Here is a 21,491-nt window from a genome sequence, read left to right as displayed (position 1 = left end):
AGAAGAGAGAGGGAGGTAAGAAAGAGAGGATGAGAGAATGAGAGATAAAGAAAGAGAAAAAAACCTTTCATTTAATGTTTCTGCTTCCTCCCTGTTTCCAATCAGTCATTCCCTATTTAGCAAAATCAAGTCCAGATTAGTAGTTCTCTTTGTTGTTTTCTGGCTTAATATAATTATTAAGAATTTGCAGTGTTTTGTTTTTAGCAGAATAAGACTCCCACAAAACATTTAGATGTTTAGAATTTCAGCCAGTCATTATTGCTATAGTTTCATCATCTGGTTTTCAGTTTGAATAAGGAATGTATCATTCATTTCTTCCAATTTGTCAGGCAACCTAGAGTATATTTCCCCAATGTTCTTTCTGTTTCTTTTACTTTTATCCTGTGTCACATGCTTTCTATTGTGCTTCTTACAACAGACTTTAAGTTCCATGCAGGAAATATATGTGAATCACTTTCCCTTAGGGATGTTAAGATAGAATATAATGTTCCCATAAGAAAATATTATTTATGTGTGCTTATTGTCAAACCCTTTACAAATTTTTGGGATAGTGGTAGATGTATTTATCTTAGCCTCAGAATAACCCTGAGCAATAGATATTATCACCTTCTTCTTATAAATGAGAAAAGGGTCAGAGAATAAAAGGTACCCAAGTGGAGTTTTGAACTTAAGACTCCCAAACCGATGGGGTACAATATTACTCTTTTGTTTTTTAAAAGAGAGTCTGGCAAATGCAACAACCATTCTCGGCAATTTTGGTGAATGAACTTGTGAACGTTTTCTTAGAATTCTACTTTGACCACATGAAGGGTGAGTCCAAGATATCTCATGCTCAGGATTTCATGTTCTTAAAGTCATGCTGATCCATCTAAACTTTCAGGTGCATGAAAATTCTCATTTAAATGCCAGAAGGTTACTGTATGTTTATACTGTGAAGTCAAACAAGTTTGTTGTTAAAGATGTCCGTAACAAGTAATCAACCTGAAATGTTTGAAAAGAACCTGTATGTGTTAAGAATTTTTCTTGCCAAGGAAATTTTCATGTAAAGCATATCATTTTCTCTACCCTTTGACATTAACTGAGACATCTTTCTCTCTTGTCGTCAGCCCCAAAGTGTTTCACTCCCTTAGAAAATAGTCTGAAAGCCAGTTTGTCTTCCCTAACTCTGAAATCTGTCCTGTTCCTGATAGCACACAGAGCTTTAGATATAATCACTACTCTTCACTAAATAAATATTAAATTGGCATGGATTACAAGTTTCTTTGGGAGTGCAATAAATGAGGCAGATTACGAAATCTTCATTGGCTCCACCAAGAACAGGGTTTAGATCCCTAAGTTAAAATCCTCTGAAAGGATCAAATGCACTGTTTGTGCTCAATCAAAGTGAGCATATCAAATATGGCAATCCCCGAATTCACAAATATAATGTACTATTTGAAAATAGTCCTGTTTTTATGATTTTTAATATTTTTGCCCTGTATTTAGGTATATGGACAGTTGGATTTCCAAATTGCAAATTCCAAAGAAGAAAAAGACAAACAAAAGAGGAACAAAGAGAGTATCTATCTAGTCTGAATATTTTCTTTAAAAATGTGCAATAAATATTATCTGCCATCAAATCAGATGCTTGGTCTTTAGGAAGTCTATGCGTAATACATAGAATTTTATATATTTCAAATCAGCACTCTTGAAAATGCTTTCTTATTAAAGAAAACTTAAAGTGATACTATTGGGTTACATCATGGTCTTTATAATGACTCATGATTACTGATGAATTTGCCCCTTATGCAGGGTATCTTCTATTTTCCACTCCACACTTCTCTGCTCTGCTCTGTCTCCTAAGCATCAGCAGGTTCTCTTGCCCACTGACTTCCAGGTGGGTTCAGCTATCAGGAGTAACCTCCTTCAGCTATCTGGAGCGTTGGAGGAAAGGAAGTGGGAATATTTCATCACACAGCTCCCTCTCTCAAGGTAGGGATGGCCTTGACCTGGCTGCACTCCATCCCCAGGGGTCGTCACAGCAGGACTATCAGGTGATGTTCTTCATGTGGCCCTCTCTGTCCCTGGGTTCTGGTGACCACTCCTCTGTTCTTTCAGGACAGGGATAGGATGCAGAAAAATGTTAACATAGCAGATCTGACTGCTTCTCTGTAGAAAGGCCTGCTTGCAAGATTTAGCTCTTGGCTGCCATCGGGGAATGTGTGCTTTGGGCAGATCCCCACCATTCCCAGATCTGAGAAGCAGGGCTAACTAGCCCTAAGCTTCCATACAAACTGTACGGTTTTAGGCAGAACACCTGCTTCCCTTTGGGGAATTTAGAATTTGGGTATGTGCTGGGCAGAGCCTGTCTATGTGAACCATCCCCAATCAGAAAAACTCTGGGCACTGAGTTTCTCACAACATTTCATGCATGTTGTCACAACATGTTGCTGAGGGAATTAAGTGTGTCCCATATGACCACTGGGAGAAGACTCTTGGAAGCTTGTGTCTGGTTCCGCTCGAACTTCACCCCATGGGCTTTTACCCTTTGTTGATTGTATTTCTTTAGTATGCTAAATCAGAGCCATGAGTACAACTGCTAATATATTTTGAGTTCTTTGAGTTCTCCTAGCTAATCATTGAACCTGATGGTGGTTTTGAGGACCGCTGAAATAATACTAACAGTGCTCTGCTATTACCACACCTCAGAGGACTGAGCCCTGGCTTTTGGTTTCCTTATACTTGGCTCACCCTTTTGAAAATGGCCCTTTATTGAATACTCCCTAAATTATCCCATTGGAGTGTGCCATCATTTTTCTCCTAAGACCTCAACTGAGTCATCCAGTAACTGCAACTATTTCATATAAAATTTTTGATAATTATTCGATCAGTTTATTCATTTGTGTATGACTTTTAAAAAATATTTTAGCAAAAGGGCTAATAATTTTAAAAACAAGTTAGCACATCATCCTGTACTTTTGGCACCTAATTTAATGAGCAAGTCTGATGAGGTGATGTTTTTCTGAAAGGATAGAGGATTATTGTATCTTGTTCACCCAGAAGGGGGTAAATAATCTGGTAGTTGATTGTCCTTTAAAAATACTCCAGGTGTTGTTTTTCTCCTTTACCATTATGTTTTCTGGAATAAGAAGCTCACCTTCAAAAATAAAGAAGAATTTATAGTATTAAGAGACAATATATTTATGGTATACAGTTATTTATACAAAATATCACTAAAATAATGAAATAAACATCCTTATTGGCCTGATGGAAGCAATCACACTACTTCTTAAAAACATCTCTAATAGTTGTCTATGTATTCACATAGTATGCTCAAATGTTCCTACTAATATTTAGACTGTTTAACATCCAGAGCTATTTGTATCACCAAATATTATTCTTTTTTTTTACACTATGCTTTGTGAGAGAAGATGAGCTATTGTGCTTAATGGAATGGAAAATTTCCTCTTAAAAAGCCAAAAATTATACTACCTAAATTTCAGGTTTCAATGTAACATATTTATGTCAACTTTTAAATAAATTAAGTAAAAAATAAATATTATGTAAAATTGGATAGAAAAGGCAAAGAAAGGTGTAAAATTGTATGTGTTTTCTTTCTCCAACTGCATTTATTTCAGCTTCATTGGCCTACAAATTTGATTTATGCTCGTAGATAAAAAGTCTTACTTTAGAGAATTCATGGTGCATACTCTTTGTTTATTAATGTCTTGGTAAAATACATGTCTTCTTGATAAAGTAATTCTGAATCGAAAAATTCCTTACTTTGGTTTATACGTTTATTGAGAACATTTGCTAATAAATGCTCTTTCCATTGTAATCTAGCTCCATCCCAGCAACCTCCACCCAGAGGACAAGTTCAAAGTTCTTCTGCTGTCAGTCTCTCCTGGAGTCCTCCTGATTCTCCAAATGCCCATTGTCTTACTTACAGTTTACTCAGAGATGACTTTGAAATCTATACAATTGAAGATCAATATCCATACAGTGAGTTTAAGGGTTTCAGAATGGAACTTTTTAATATTCTGAGAATTTATACATTGGTTAGGTTACTTTACATTGAGGGTAAATGTTGTTGTGGTTTCCACTGTCAAGCATAACGTGTTTCATGCAGGGAGAGAATTACAAATTTCACTAGTAATCAAAGAAATGCAGTAAAAATGAGATATCATTTAATGCTTATCAAATTCTCAAAGATTAAAAAAAATATCCTATGCACTGCTGATGTGAGGATGTGGAGAAGCTGGAACTTTCATATACTGCTGGGGTTTCTATGTGAATTAATTGGAACAACTATTCATAGGGGATAAATTTTTAAGATGTATTTAAAACTTTACCTTTTGTATGCCATTGGAACTAACAAATCTACTTTAGCAAATTTATTACTATCAAATATTTCTGTTATAATGGATTCAAAATTAAAAATTCCCAGCCTAAAAAAATTGATATTTTAGCCTAGATCAGAATAATATTCGAGCAAATAATGTAATCTTGTGCATATATTACTATTTTCATAGAGGTGGAGCACACAACATGAACTTGAAAAGGAAACAATGTGAGCTAAACATGAAGACTCTCTTTGCATTTGTAACTTTTATGAAAATTTTAGAGGAGCCTGTGGAAATCAAACTGTTAAACCCACTTTCTTCAAAGATATTTGTTTGGGTGTTTTAGAAATGATTTCTCTAAGGACACAATGATGAACTAATTTTTTGTACATTCTTCCAGTGCTGCTTTCCTCTGAACTTTGCTTCCAGTCAAATTTGTTTAAGAAAACTAGTTTAAGAAACATTGCAACAATGGTACTAAATAAGGTTTCCTTTTTATTCTATTTAATACCTAATGTTCCAAAATTCTAGTTTAACAGGCATAATTAGTTAGGACAGTATATAAAACTATACCAAAAGACTGCAGCTCCATAACCTTCTTCAAAACATATGTTTAGGAGGATGCCTTGATTTAACGTATCAATTAACTTTAAAACTAAACTTCTGTATAGTGTAGAGTTTTACTTTGTATATATTAAAGTAGCTTACATTTTTTATACCTAATCCTATATAATTTGCATCTAGCTTATTATGTCCATCACTTTTTCTTAACTCTAAAGATCTCTTCAATATTCTAAGTCTTCTTTGGAGTTAATGGAAACTCAACATCATGATGCAAATTGCAAAGGGAAATGAACATCTGTCCACATCTGCCATGTTGGCAAAGGATGCTAAAAACCTGCTCCTAGGATGTTTATTTTCTTCCAAATATCAGCATGATCCAGGTGTCCTGAAACTTTTGTGATGGGGAAAGAGAGAGTTATAAAAATATTGAAAGTGAATTTGAAGATGACAATACTACTAGCTGAATTATTTCTGAAGACATGAATTAGGGTCACCCTATTTTTGATATAGCACAATTCAGTAGCACAACTTAACTTAAAACTGTCAATGCTACCCTTAAATACAGAGTTATTTTTTTCCATAGTTACGTATCATACTCTATTTGATAAAATAATACATGTGAAAACAACACCCTGACTCTTTCTGATGATTGAGCTAATGTAGAAGCCAAATAACAGTTTCTTATACAAAAGGCGTGTATTTATTCACTAATCAGACATTTGTATAATCTTATTAAACAAGGTATTATTCCCTAAAACCTTATGTTTTTCATTAAAAATGCTACTTCTGGCATTTCTTGACAATCACTGTAATTAATGATGTGAAAATTATCTGCTTGATGGCATTTGAGCAGTAAGAACAATTGGTTAACACTGTCAGAACTTTGTATCATTCTAATAATACCCTCATGTGTATTACTCTATTTCCAGTGTGTGGATAGCTTATATAATATAAAAAAGAAACACTATTTATATACAGCTGGATGAACACAAATCTTTGGGTTAAACAAAGGCATTTGGAATTATAGATAGAGAATCATTGAACTTTTCAAAGAAAATTAATAGTGTTGTCTTCCAAACAAGTTTGATCATTTAGTTGAGACCATTATAGAATTCCTTGCTATAATAAATACTTTTACTAGCTGGCCTGCTGTACTGTGGGAACTCTAGGATACAGTTTCCAACCTAGGATTATGATACACTGGCTTGTCACCATTTATAAAGCTTACTTATCATTTGTTATTCATATCACACTAATAATGCTGGAATAATTCTAAAGTGTGTGATTAATTACCTTTTAAAAATAAGGAATATTCAGTAGTGTTCTTAAATAAAATTTCACTCACTTGCTTTCTTATATGCTTTCAGAAGAAGAGAAAGGTATAAAGGTCATATTAGCATATTGGGAATTGTTTATAACTAGCAACTAATAATGTGGCCTCCATCTGGGTTGCTTGTGGAAAGGTATCTTACGTGTCACAGTTATGAAGAAAACAGCTATTCTTAGGAAATACCATTCATGAGTTAGTGTTGGGTTTTAGGGATTGGTTTAAATTTTATTGTATACTTCTATTTGACTTTAGAAATAAAGGAGGAACTTATAGGAATCAGGCAGGGGGAAATTAAAACTAAAAATCATTTTCACTGCTGAAAAGACAGATTGGAGAATATACCTTCTTTCCTACATCAGTAAGATTAGAGGGGCAAAAAATATCAATGGGGTGATAAATGAGCATGCTTGGCCTTTTTTTTTTCCAAATTCACAAAAAAGATAAGTCACTCCTCCTTTGGGATGGCACGAGTGGGGAGAGAGCCCTAACATGTACTCTAGGGAAACCCTTCCATGGGGAAACAAGTGAGTGATTATTCCTACATGTGACCGTGGCTTATGTCACCTAGATACATCAACATAGTTTAGGTTTAGAGTTTTAGACAGTAATATACCATAGTGAACCCTGGGACTTCATATCTACTTGTGTTACTCATTTCTTCCATTATTAGAATTATCATTTACTATCTCATAGTGCTTGAAGGGATCACCGTAACAAGGGGTAAGATAGTTTAGTACCTCATAGAAGAATACACAAAAATTATATGGATGGGATGAGAAAGAAAACTGAAGATGACAAGCAACTGTTTTTATAAGGCTTCTTAATATTCTTAATATTCTTCCCTAGAGAAACCAATCAGATGTGTATGGAAAATGCATTCATGTTCCATTCGTGTTCAGTAAAATTTTATTTTGTGCTTCCTTCTGAAAAGGAAATAGAAATATAAAGATGAAAGGGAACAGTCCTCATAATTGAGAGGGGGAGGTAGATAAGTACACCAAGTTACACTATAGTGTATAAAATGTTGCGCCAGAAGTAGTTTCCCTGGAATGTTAAGAAAGCACCTTGGTGGGTGAGGCAGGAAGTAACCATGTGTGGTGGCAACGATGGTGATTTGCAACTGAAAGTTTCACAGTAAATTAGGTGGATACTGTAGTGGAGGAAAGTGGTCCTCATGGAAGAAATTGTGAGTGCAAGGTATTGAGGAATGTGAGCAAATAAAGGAAATTCAGAAAACTTGAACAGCTCCATATAGTTTTGGTGTATGGTACATAGGGGAATGCCAAACTAGGATGTGTATTAGCCAAGATCACAAACAGTGAGCAAAGGGGTGTGGAAGTTGTCCTGAAAGTGCAGAAGTTAGGATAAGAGAGCCAGCCTTTTACATTTAGAGTTACAGATGGAGACTTCTTTTCCTAATCAAGGAAAACAACCAGTTTGAGAAAAGTACTCCTTTAATCTGAGTATCAATTTTTTAAATGGTAGCATATATGAGTATTCATTTATACCCTTTCAAATTCTTTCATTTAGTTGAGACTATAAATTGCTTTATATAATATTCCTACCCAACATATATTTCCACCCTGATTCTATTTATCATTCTAATTTTTTATCAAGTAGACTCCTCTTGTAGATTTTTATCTATTGGGATCGCATTACATTTCTCAAATGCCACAAGCCTCCAGTAAGTACTGACTTCTTTTAATTGTCTTCAGGCTTTATTTCTTCAAACTTCCAGTTTAAGACTAGGCCAGTCAGTCCCCTGGAATATTTAGCATGGATATTTATTTTTGCCTTTGAGTTTTAAATTTTTGACATATTAAATTGAATAGTCTCCATTATTTTTCTAGTCTTCATTAATTGTTCTTTTTTTTTTTCAAAATTTGCAAATAGTCTTATATGGAATACAGATAATAAATTTAATTTAATCTCATAAGTATTTATTGACCTTGCTATTATAATCCAGAAGTATGTATAATAGTCACTACTTTCTGGCTTTTAAAGATAGAGGAATTTTCATTATTTTCCAGTTGTGAAATATGGTTATTGTTATTTGTGTCTCTAAAGAGGAATCTTATGTTGTTCTTATGCAATGCTTGTCTAAACAATAAATTTGCTTTTGGTGCATCTTTTTATTATAAGAACATTATAGCGAATTAGGAAAGTTTCAGAGAAAAAAATTTTGAAGCATCACAATTCCACCATTCTGGTACAATGATTGATGTCATTTTTAGAACATTACTACAAGCGTTCATGACAGTTTATTTTACATGTTAACAATTGAATGAACACACTATTGCACTCTGCATTTTTCTCATATTGTCACATGCTCCTCACACTGTTTTAAATAATACACAATATTAGAATGTTATTAATATCACAGACTAATATTAGAGTATTGCAATGTTAGAATCCACTAAGGAGTTCAATTTTAACTTACTTAAAACTGTTTCCTGGTATAAATGACACCAACAATTTTACATGCTTCCTGAGAAAATGTTTCCCAAGAATTTGACTAAGGACCAGGATTTCATCAAATATATTTAATTTATACTTGTGCCAGCTATCACTTTTTTAGCCCTCAGTTCCAAATCCACTCTTCTTTGCCTACTGTGTGACCAATGGAGCCAGAACCTGTGAACATTTCTCCTTCGATAGCTGGTACAAGGTTAACTTTTAACAGTAGAGGGTGCTGGCGGGTCACCACGGAAGGCAGAGGTTTTCTCTCTCTCTTTCTGGTGGGCCCCTCTTGGCACTCCTCTAAACATGCGATGGCCAGCTGTACACAGCATCACCCTTGGGCAGTTTTCTAGTGCACCATCCCCATGAAATTGTGTGTTCTGCACAATCACCATCCCCATGAATAGTGTGTTCTGCAGCACAAACCACAGAGGATAGCCCTGGTGGCTCCAGTGAACTCTGCTGATGGACAGTAGGCAGCTTCCCTTGGCACCACAGATGCTGACTTCCCAGTGAATTCTGGGTATGGCACCTCAGGCACCACACAGGGCTGCTTCCCAGACAGCTCTTCCAGCATGGGAGCTTAGCACACTTCTTCGCTATCCAGTGGACCACAGATGCACCCTGTCCATTTAAGCTGTATCTTGGCCCTGGGGCAGGGGATGGGGGTGGAGAAGACTCTTCAGGACTTGGTCCATCATTGGAAACTCTAACTTTGCACTAGGGGGAGAGATTTTTCCTATCTCCTCTGTTCCTGTATCCTCTAGAGTTCTCTTTTCTTCTTAGGTAAAACCATGTAGTAATCAATAATCCCTTACGTTAAAATTTCCTCCTTCAAATTACTAAGAGGTTTCTGTGGCCTGATTGGCCTCTACTACATTACTGAACATATTTTCATGCAGAATTTGCCGTGACCAAATTACCATTCTTTCAGATATTTGCTCATGTTGTTCAGTCTTCAATCGTTCCCTTCCCCACAGCTGTGATAGTATTTGGGGAAAGCAGCTTTCCTCTGCCCCTTTGGAGGGTACTGGCTCATTGCTAAGATATGGTTGACCAGATGTCAACCTTTGGCATTCTCATGGCATCAACTTCTGATGTGTGAAGCTGGGGAGCACATGTTTGTTCTTAGCTTGACTAGGACCTCATGAACACATCACTGTCTTAGCACTTAACACCCCCTAGGCTCTTGCTATTGCTCCAGAACTTCCTGAGATTTTTTTTCTTCCATTTTCTTCATCTAACTCTTGGACCATCCGGTGACTGACGGCTCAGCCACAGAAGCCCCATGGGAGGCCCACTTCTCTCAGCACAGCACTCTCCTCATTCACGAATCAAGAAGCCCAGTGGGTAAAAATCAGACTCTATTGCTTACTTATTCCACAGTAACAATTTAAATATGTTGGGATCTTCATATTGATACAAGATGCCCATGAATGAACGAACCGTTCCTCTACACACAGAAAGAGTCCCATTGGCAGGACAACAGCCACTCGGCATTTGTATTCCCTTGTCGTATGATACACTTACTGCCCTGGAGAGACTGGGGTGTCTAGGCACATGGCTGATCGTTTCCATTCCCTGCTTTTTTTTTTTTTTTTAACTTCTTTCTACCTTCCTCTCTCTCCTCACAATCCTTCATTAATAGAAGTCCTGTTAACCCAGGAACTTCTCTTTTGTAAATTCTCCATTGCTGATAACAAATGTCTCCAAAACCAAGTGGCTTAAAATAGCAAAAACATGTATAATCTCAGTTTTCATGGCTCAAAAATTCAGGAGACACTTCCAGTCAAGATGTTGGCAGGGGGACAGATTTGACCCATGGGCCACAATTTGCCAACCCCTGGCCTACTATTTTTGTGTTTCACGAGAAAACAGCAACAAAAAAAACAGTTACTCAGAAGAAATATAATTATTTCTGTTTCAGAGAACTATAAGATATCTCTCCTATACCTCCTATAAAACAGATACAATATTAACGAATGAGCGAAACAAGGACTTCAACCTCCAAATATTCCTTATTAGAAATGGCACATTTCTTACATTATACGTCATAATAAAAGTAACAAAACAGATACAATATTAACGAATGAGCGAAACAAGGACTTCAACCTCCAAATATTCCTTATTAGAAATGGCACATTTCTTACATTATACGTCATAATAAAAGTAACCAGTTTTTATATTATTTCATTTAAAAATATATAAGCCATCCTCTTATTCAAAAGAATGAATGGGTATAGTCTACGTACTTAAGTTATAGCATAGAAAAGCAATTAGAAATGACTACTTACCAATTTGTGGAATATAACTTATTTTCTTCTTCTTTTAAATTTCAGATACTCAGTACTTCTTAGATGCTGCCCTGCCACCATATACCTCATACTCCTATTCCATCCAGACTACCAATCCACATGGTTCAACAAGGAGTGCAGCCGTCACGTACAGGACAAAAGCAGGGGTCCCAGAGGGAAGTTTGAACTTAAGTTACATGGTTCCTGTCAGCTCAGACGCTGTGACACTTACCTGGACTGCACCCTCAAATCATTCTGGCCCTGTAGAAAAATACATCTTGTCCTGTGCTCCTTTAGGCAGCGCCCAGCCTTGTGTTCCCTATGAAGGTCACGAAACCTCAGCTACCGTAAGGAACCTGGTGCCTTTCACCACCTACCAGTTCTCTGTACAGGCATGTACGAGTGGGGGCTGCTTACAGGGCTCACCCATTACAGTGACTACGGCCCAGGCACCGCCCCAGAGGCAGAGGCCACCCGACGTGCAGAAGACCAGTTCCACAGAACTCCACGTAGAATGGTCTCCACCAAGGGAGCCAAACGGTAGGCATCCAAGTCCCGGACTTCCCCTTCTTGGGCTCACACCTGAATGAGAATCTAGGACTTTGGCTGGAATTGGGCAATAAGAGTCTGGCAATTGTATTCATATGTATTTTTTAATTACTATAAGATATAGTAATTAAGAAATGATTTCTAAAGTTACAAGATATTTTGTTTGTCCTATGGAACAAGTGTACTTCCTTGAATCTGATAACAAATTCCATTCAATTAAATTGCCTCTTTAAAGGCTAGTATTATCTTTGCTCGGAATGACATCTGCCACAACATAAATGATGTTTATAATTTGAAACTCACTTATGAAAAACATTATATTTGACTGTGCTACAAGTTAGGGCACCCCTAAGCAGTAGATTTCTCTTTTAAGTAAGTAAGAAAAGAATATAAAATTTAAATATATATATATATATATTCAGGCTAGCTGACTCCATTAAGTTAATTTTTGTGTTCATACAGTTGAACTCTTAATTATACAGGCCAGACACAATTCATAGATTTTTAGTAATTTAATATCTCACAGATATTAGAACAAAACCTTTTTAAGTTATTTGGTAAAACTGAGTAGAAATTAACTATAATGGTTTAATACTTATGCAAGGAGGACTTACATTAAATGCTCGAATTATAATTTCCTGATTTGAAAAAAGTATGTATTTTTGGATTCTACAAAGGTGGCTGGTCATTCTTTGTAGAAATTATGACCACAGATCCTGAATTTACCCATCATAAATATTCATTATTTTGTGATTGTACACTTTCCCTTTTGGTTTGTTTTTCTTGTGAATGTGCCTCTTAGTAATTTTTCAAACATTCATTTATCTAACAATTTATCATTATTTATAAATAGTATCTAGATTGCTAAAGAAAGGGACAGTATCTAGATTACTAAATCAAGTCACAGGAGTAATGAAAAGCCAGACCTCTTTGGTTGACTTATTCCTACTTCTACTCCCTCCCCACAGCAATAGCCCATTTATCAGATGCATAACCTCTGTGCACCATTTTACTTTTCTAGGAATAATTATAAGATATGAATTATACATGAAAAGATTGAGCTCTAGTGGAGAAATTATGTCTGCTGAAAGTCAAGTTTTTCAGAGCGGTGGCTGGCTCGGTTTTCACCCATTTACAAAATCAGCCAGTGAAAATGCATTGAAACCACCTCAAACAACCACAGTAATCACTGGCTTGGAGCCATTTACCAGATACGAGTTTCGAGTCTTAGCTGTGAATATGGCCGGTAGTGTTTCTTCTGCCTGGACTTCAGAAAGAACAGAAGAATCAGGTAAAAAGTCAATTCTTTGAACACCACTTCAGCATAAAAGTTTTGCCTCAAATTAAAGTGAATAGCACTTAAGTACATTTTGAAAAACAAGAATTAAAAACTTAAATAAGCCAAGGAAAAATTTAATATATGCATTAGTTCCATAAATAACCCAAGGTCATAAAATACTTACAGTTAGTTTTAGGGAAAAAAAGGAAATTCTTTACTTATTATTTCAAGGGGGGGGGGGGATTATTTAACTCAGTCTTACCTTATAATCTTTTCGGGCATGTTTGCCAAAAATAGGGATTGGTTTCTGGTTCTGAAGTAGGTTGGCTACTTGCTTCATTCTACTCCTATTTAGCACAGTTTATTTGCAATGAAAGCGACAGCAGTTACTAATTTCACAAATCTATTTTTTATTTTTATTTCTCGTTCCAAAACCAATGATTCAGTTACTAGATTGTACATAATAATGAAATCCTAGACCTTGAAATCTGTAATCCATGAGTGCATTTATAAGCACTTGACAATAGGGGAAAGAGGGAAGACAAAATTTTAAAATTTCTTAAGAGCTCTTCACTAAGACCAACTGAAGATTTTTTAAAAATCATTCATCCTTCTCTTTATATTAAAAATAATTTTAATTTCATGAGTCTTAAAGAAAACAAATTCACTCTTTGTGCTTCGAGTCTTTGGATATGTAAAGAAACTTAAGTACTGATCTGAATTTGATGTTAGACTGTGGAGGAGGAGGGTGGCTTTATTTTGACGTCCAAGGGAATTGTTCATGAATAAAATGTGCATTGTGCTTGCGCATCTCTTAATGACTACCAGCCATCTTGGACAAATAATAGTGTCATGATAGCACAAGTGATGAGGCATGGCATTCTGGAAGGGGAAAATCAAGGTCAGAAATGAAAAGTAATAGGTGAAACTGCAATACTGGACCCTCATAATCTTATGGGTCAGTGGCTAATGAAAGTGTGATGAGGTCCTTTGATAATACACCTTTAGTTAGCACATTTAAAGTCCATATAAAGATCTCAAGGATGGCAGGGGAAATGTATTTGTGTATATATGCTGAACATTTCAATGAAGATATATTGAAAACTTTAAAAATTTCTTTGGGGTTATTTAGAACATTTTAGATTTACCTGTTTCTGAAGAGTGGTATTCTCCAGCTGCATCAGTTTGGCCACAGTGAAATAATTCTTCATGTAAGCAATCCAGTACATCACTGTGCATTGTTCTGAACTTTGTGGGCTGAGACGCAATCTGTTTTTGTGCATTCTTCTTTCAGCTTTTTCATAAGATCATTTTCTTTCCCAGTTATTCACTAGTTACCTTTATGAACACAAGCATGTATGATTTTTATTTTGCAAATGGAAACAGCTTTGCTGATAGTATGAATATGGAAAACAACCTTGCAGACAATGTTTAAAAAAGGGAATACTTTTTATATAGACTGGTGTGTTCTTTGATTTTTAAAAACAGAATGTTTTTGTAAGGAAAAGTAGTCTTTCAGGGACAAGAATAAGTATGTGAATTCAGTTGGAAAAGCCATACGCACGAGAGTCACTGTTTTTGTTGTTGTGGTTGTCACTGGCAGCGCCTCTACTCATGACTTCCCCCTCAGTCCTCCCTCTATCACCACACTCTCTCAACGTATCCTGGGAGAAGCCAGCAGATAATGTTACGCGGGGAGAAGTTGTGGCGTATAATATCAATATGATTTCTGAACAATCACATCAACATTCCATTCCGGTGATGTTTTCACAGGTATTGTTATTTTCAACTAACGTCCTTTTAAAATTGAATTATGGCTTCATTCTGATATATTTTCTGAGTTTATGCAATTCTGTGATAGAATTCTCCCTACACATTCATTTACATGTGGCATTTTGTTTCTTAATGTAATATTATAGTGTACAAGGCTCTATGTTTTATATCATTTATTTTTTCTAATGTGATTATATTGAAACAAAGTTGGTGTAATTTTGGTACATAAGACCTGCTTTTCCCACTTAACATATATCCTTTGCTATCTTGTAAGAAACAAACTTTCAGTAGCTACATAGTATCATATTATGTAGATGCAATATAGTATTTAAGCAATCTATAAGGAGTTGATATTTACATTGGAAATAACTTTGATGAGAATATCTTTTGTGTTTGTTTTGTATATTTCTGTTTCTTTAGAAAATTTCTGAAGAATGGAATTTATCAAAGCTTATAAGAAAGGTTGTGAGCATGTTTAAGGTTTTGGATGCACAGTTACATATTGCTCTCTAATAATTCACACTCCAATTAGCAGTAATGAGAATAGTAATCATAGCCAACATTTACTGAGCCTTGACTGTGTGCATTGGACTATTCGTTTGATACAAATAACAGTCCTGGAGAATGAGAGACCTTTGCAATCATCCCTGGTCCCTTTACCCCCCAGTTTATGGCTGCGGCTTCTGGGCTCCATGAGTTCATATTATCCTGTGTCCATCGGGAACCCAGTGGCAGGGGCTGGTTGATGTCAGATGGATGGGTCCTTCTCTCTACTTGGTTGTTTCATGCCTCTTCTGAGGGAGATGCTGTTTGGTGGACCTTAACATAAGAGACAAGATAAATTTTTTAAAATTTTTTCTAATTTAAGACGGCGATAGGGTCGATTTAGCATGATTACATCTTTTTTGTACTAGCTATAACAAATAACATGTGGCCATTACTGCCCTGGCTTACTCTTGGCCAAGCCCCATGGTTTTGTTTGGATTTCTCATGATAACAATGACATTGTCACCATCCTTTATCTCTACCATTGGTGACAATAACCATACCACCACGCTGCTTTATGAGGCAATAACTTGGTTTCCTCATTTATCCACTCAGGAACTAGATTATTACCTCATAAAACAGTGTGATTGTACAATTAACAATTAAATCCTGGCTTGTTGAGACTCTTCAAAAAAATATCCCTCTTCCTAATAGTGGTTGGCAATAATTCCCACTGTCTGAATTCATGGAACTTTGACTGCCAATGCTATATTTTTCACACGGATTATTATCTGATTTTTTTTTTTTTTTTTTTTTGCCTTGAAGGTATTGTACACTGCTAATGCCCAAGAACTGTCTTATGTTGTAAAAGGACTGAAACCATATAGGATATACAACTTTTCTATTTCTCTCTGCAATTCAATTGGTTGTGTAACCAGTGCCCCAGGAGCAGGACGGACTTTAGCAGCAGGTAAGCAAGTTTCAGTGTACATTAAAAATATACTGTATATTTATAAACAAACACTTAAAGAGAAACACCGTCTCTACTGTAGAGTATTGATATTTGCCTTTTCTGCTTTCTGCTGCTCTAGTGCTGATTGCTACGGACCTGGAGATTCTCAAGTAAAATTAAGTTTAAGAGATGCCAAGGAGCCATGAGTTATAGCTGCCCCATCGTAAGAAATGTAATTAGATGCAGCGTGACTCCAGGGCTTGGCCAAATCTTAAGTCCTAGGAATAGTGATACCCTGGACATTTATTAGAAGCATCCACGAGAATTCTTCGAGGGTTTTGGGTTTCGTCTTTCCTCAGTCCTGACCTTTACTGTAGATTTGAGTCTACACACTCCTGGGTCACGGGCCTAAAGGCAGACATCCAGGAGTTACATGGTTGCCCTGGTGTGCTGTTTTACTTTTATTCGATAGGCAGTTAGATAATTACTTGTTGTTTATGAAGAAACTCCTATATTTATAAAACTTACATAAAATACATGTATTCAAGTGTGGTCTTATGAAATGGTTTTGGATAATTTTTGCTTGCTTCACTTTGAACAAACCAGATTTACCTGAAATTAATTACATGTACCACTAATGCCTGTATAACCAAATTACTTTGCCTTTAGTGTATTTTCAATCGAAAGTTTTTCTGTCAGCTATCCAACAAGGCCTTGTCTCCTGATGCTCTTTAAGGAAATATCCAGATAGAAAGAGGTTAAGAGATTCCTAGATGAATTACAGATATTGTACAAATATTTATTTAGTTATAAAAGTATACCTTAGACCTCCTCGCTAAAATGTCTTTATCCTAATATTAATTCTACAGGATTTTAAAAAATATTTCTGGGAAAAAAAAGTTATTTGGCTCAAATTATCTTATCCAGTGAATTTTGTTTTAAATTTTCCATCAAGAGAAAGGACACCCAAATTCCATGTTTTATTTATTTCTATGACTGAACCCTATATTTTTATTTATTTTATCTATCTAGTTATATCAAACATATGCATATATTATGGAGTGCCTAGCTTGTGCAAGGCCCTCTTCTGCAAGAATATCTATTTATTTTTACATATTCTATTATTAGAGGGTTACTGAATGTGAATAATAGAGGAGGACACCCTGTATCTTTTAGGGAAAATGAGATAATTTGAGGTAGAGAACAAAATGAAAAATGGAATCAGACTTGCAGGCTGGAGAAAGTGAAAACAAAAACCTGATACAAATATATAGTGTAAGCTCATGGAGTTCATAATTAGAATATCAGTCACCAGAAAATTGAAGGAGGGTAGAGAATGGAAAGCTGAGGGTTAATCTGTGCAGAATTGGTAAAAAAGTTATTTGTATATCTTTGGAAATGAATAGAAATGCTGAAAGCATATCATGGTGTTTGTAATTAGTGGTGCTATTGCATGGGCATGATAATGGTTGAAAGGGAAGGTCTAAAGTCATGTATATTACTAGAAGGAAAGCCAAAAAACTGTAACACAGGACTGTATAAGCTAGTAAAACCTCATGTAAAACACACATGTGAGTGATAGTGTATATAGACTTGTTTTTTACAAAATATAAATGCAAATATACTAGAAAGAAGGAAAAGGAATAGCAGCATGTACGGCAGGTGAGGCATAGAGAGACTGAGAGGTGATGAGTTTTGTTTGTTTATTTTTTGTTTATTATTATTATTGGAGTAATGAAAATACTCTGGAAATTATTGGGGCGATGAATGCACAAAGATGTGATTGCACCAAACAACACTGATTGTAGTCTTTGAGTGGATTTGTGCTTTATTAATATGTAACAATAAATTTGATTTGTTAAAAAAAAATGATACAAGATGAAGATGGGCCTGAGGTATAACTGAGGATAGAAGGACCCCAAATGTTGGGGATTGAATCATGCCTTCCTCAAGACATGTTCAAGTCCTAAGTTCTGTGGGTGTAGATTATTTTGTAAATGAGATCGTCAAAGGTCCTTTTAAGATGGAACGGAATCAGTGTGGGCCTTAATCCAATGTGACTGGATAAGAAAAGGGAATCTGGACACCAAAGTACGAGCCACAGGAGGAGACCGAAGAGACAGGTCACCTGGCAAGGAGGCAGAGATGAGTTACGGCCAGGAAGCCGCCACCAAATGCTGCAGACTCTGGAGAAGGCATGGCCTGCCAATACCTTGATTTTGAACTTCTAGCCTCTAAAACTGTCGTACGATAAATTCCTGGGTGATTAAGGCAACTAGTCTGTGGTATTTGTCATAGCCTAGGCAAACTAAGACACAATCATATGACTAAGCAGAAATGGAATCATGTCCCTCTCCGGAGTGAAAAATATGTGACCATATATCTAACGCTTACATGTTTTTTGTGAAATTCCCACCAAGATTGCCCCACCTATGATAAGCTGAAGTGGTGGGAACTAGTACATCCCCGGCAAACCCGTACCATCTCTAGAATCCTCCTTTCTAAAAAACGTGACTTCGTACATTGATTCAAATTCTGTGACTTCTACTCAATGCTTTTATTCTGTTCTGTCGAATTTCCCTTCCTCAAGACATCATTTCCAATAACACTTTCAATCACTACACCTCCACTCAAGTCCTCTCTACCTCAGGCTGGAAACGGCAGTGTTTCCCTGCCGCACCTCATCTGCCGTGCTTTTCTAGCATTGTTGTCATTACAAACACAGTCTTCTAAGTGAAAGCTAGACTTTCTTCTCAAAGATACAAACAAACTAAAGGGATTGAAGAGAAGCATTCCTGTCCTTACCAGACTAGCCAAATCCTGCAGATGGAAACAGAAAAGCAAGAAAATGTCTGCGGAGCAGAATTCTCCCAGCTCTGTAGACCAATGATCACTTAACATTTTGTGCTAATACTGTCCCATTGGTTGACGCATTTTTCCTATTGCTTGGAAGCTAATGAGCAGCAGTGCTCTTTGACACTCTCATTTTACTTACAGGAGAGCAGAGCATAAGGCCACTCCTATCCACTACAAGGGTTGTGAGGTAAAGCTAAATCGGTGCATCTGAATCCAATCACTACATTTTTATCCTTTAAAAATATAACCTGGAAACTTCTTACACTCTCTAAAAGTAATATGTGCAAATTAATTGATTTTTTAGAATAATGATTAGAATTCAGGCTCTGCTATTCAGTAGCTGTATGACCCTGGCAAATTATGTAACATCTATGCCTTAGTTTTCCAATTTAGAAATAATGATAATCTATTTTGTAGGGTTCTTGCTAGTATTAAAAGAGTTAATGCATGTAAAGCACTTAAAACAGTGCCCAATACAGAGTAACTTCTCAATAAAACGTAGTTATTATTATGATTATCATCATCTTAATTATTATATACCATTTTTTATCAGGCACAGTATAATGTTATAAAATTTCTAATGGTTATAGAGTTATCAAATTCAGGAAGTTCAATTTACAACTTTGGTTCCATAACATTATTTTAGCATAAATATAATAGTGGAGAGTTCTAAAATTAAGGCTTGTATTGTGAGAAAACATTTAGAAGGCCTGAAATCTGAAAGCATTATTTTTTGGTTTTGTAAAGCATATGTCACTTATAATTATGATATGCTTGTCACAATTTTGCTTAAAAAATATTGACCTCAAAAGTGTTGCTTGCCATATAGAGTTATTAATATGCCATGATCCCATCATTACTATATCATATTGTGAATGCTCAATTCAGTAAGCATCTATGGAGGGCTTACTCTTTTAAGCACTGTGGGAGCTTTACAGATAATCCACGCATGGTGGCTGCACTAAGGAATTCATATCTAACATTGTCGAGACATGTGCTAAGGACTGTGAGAAAGGTAGAAAGGATAGAAAGCAATGGGAACATAGAAAATGGGAGAGATGACTTTGATTTGAGAAATTGGAAAGTTTTCTAAGATTAAATGCCCTTTGGAATGGACTGTTAAGGGTGGGTAAAGATCTTTGCAGGTGTCTACTGAGCACATACCATGTGCTAGTCACTGTTTTAGAGGCTGGCACTGTTCCAGGTACTGATGTGATGAAAGCCAGAACTTATGAAGATTTTTCTGGCAGTAGAGTGTAGAAAAGACTAGAAGGTAGGGTGTGAATAGAGTCTGGCAGACTTTTCTGAGAGGTAATAAGAGAGCAAATTAGATAAGTAGAAGCACAGATTCAAAGAAGGGAATCTAGTGGCATCATGGAGGAGAAATCCACAAGGCAAGGAAAGAGCTGAAGATGACACTATGTATTGTAGATCTTGCTGATGTCATTAAATAACATGGGAATGATCAACAAAGAAAATATGGGAGAAATAAACCAATGAGTTAATTTTGGCCATTTGGTAGAAACACATTCATGGTGATTATAACCAGTTGTAGCCAAAATTACAAATCTGGAAGTAAGGAATGATGTAGATTTTTGGAATCATCTCCGTATAGATGATAGTTAAAATAATGGATGATGTTGAATTAGTGAAAGCAAAATATGCAAAATAAGAAAGTTCAATGAGGACATCTCAGAGATGTCTGAGAGACATTTTTAGGAGAAAGAGGAATGGAAGAATGAAAAAAAAAACAGAAAAATGATCAGTTAGGAAAAGAATGTAATGAGAGTAGTAGCAGAAAAGTCAGGGGAAGAGAAAATTTCTAGAACAAGAATGATGGCTATAGGGAATGTGCTTTTGGGAAAACAAGAGAAATGTGAACTAAAAGGGACAGGTGACCCTCTGAGGAGTGGTTTAATTAGGATGGTTGCTGCCAAATTGGAATGTAAGGGGTTGAGTAGACAGAGGAGAAGACATTAAGTTTTACCTATGTGGTTCTTTTTCTTTGCTACAATTTTCCATCTTCTTAATTTCCATGAAAAATAAACAACAACATTAGACTTTGCTTGCATGTAAAATCCTATATTTTCCAAAGGAATAAATTATTTTATGATTTTTCTTGGGAAAAAGTTAATGTATTTTGTCAAGACTGTCTGGCTCTTCACCTGCCAATTAGAAAGTAATGTCACCTCCATGACAAAAGTAAGGCAACAATAATTTTTGCTGGCTGTTAGATTTATTTTAAAAGGCATAATTTTCATATCAGCGAGAATGAACTTCTTTGTTTTATTTGAATACATGAAAAAAAACCACCAATTTTATAGATCTAATATCCATCTCCCCTACTTTATTTTCAGGAAATAAGTTCTTTCTAAAATTTCCCTAGGATTATTGAATACTTGGTTGGAATTTAGAGACATTGTCATAGAAGTAAACAATGAAAATGCCAATCTTTTTGAATGGTCTAAACTTTTGGTGTAAGAAAGGGATGAAAATGGACTTGCTCTCTATGATTTCTTTCTGTCATTTCTTCTTATGATAAAATTGCACTCTTGAAGTTATGTATTACTCCAACAAATTCCAATGGATTTGTGGGAAATACTACCTCTAACTCTAATATAGTGAA

General features: G+C 35.8%; 1 protein-coding gene across 1 annotated transcript in view; it reads left to right on the top strand.

The window, feature by feature from the left end:
* The window catches only part of USH2A (usherin), an 838,570-nt gene that overhangs the window by 255,156 nt on the left and 561,923 nt on the right, over positions 1 to 21,491 (top strand). Inside the window, exons 15-19 of the mRNA XM_058275221.2 lie at positions 3,823 to 3,981; positions 11,016 to 11,510; positions 12,541 to 12,810; positions 14,402 to 14,571; positions 15,883 to 16,027. Of these exons, the coding sequence (XP_058131204.1) occupies positions 3,823 to 3,981; positions 11,016 to 11,510; positions 12,541 to 12,810; positions 14,402 to 14,571; positions 15,883 to 16,027 (1,239 nt within the window). The remainder of the gene's footprint in view (positions 1 to 3,822; positions 3,982 to 11,015; positions 11,511 to 12,540; positions 12,811 to 14,401; positions 14,572 to 15,882; positions 16,028 to 21,491) is intronic.

The sequence above is a fragment of the Dasypus novemcinctus genome, chromosome 13 (assembly GCF_030445035.2).
Source record: "Dasypus novemcinctus isolate mDasNov1 chromosome 13, mDasNov1.1.hap2, whole genome shotgun sequence".
Taxonomy (NCBI): Eukaryota; Metazoa; Chordata; class Mammalia; order Cingulata; family Dasypodidae; genus Dasypus; species Dasypus novemcinctus.
The sequence above is the reverse complement of the archived record's forward strand: the minus strand, read 5'-3'. Positions and strand labels throughout refer to the sequence as shown.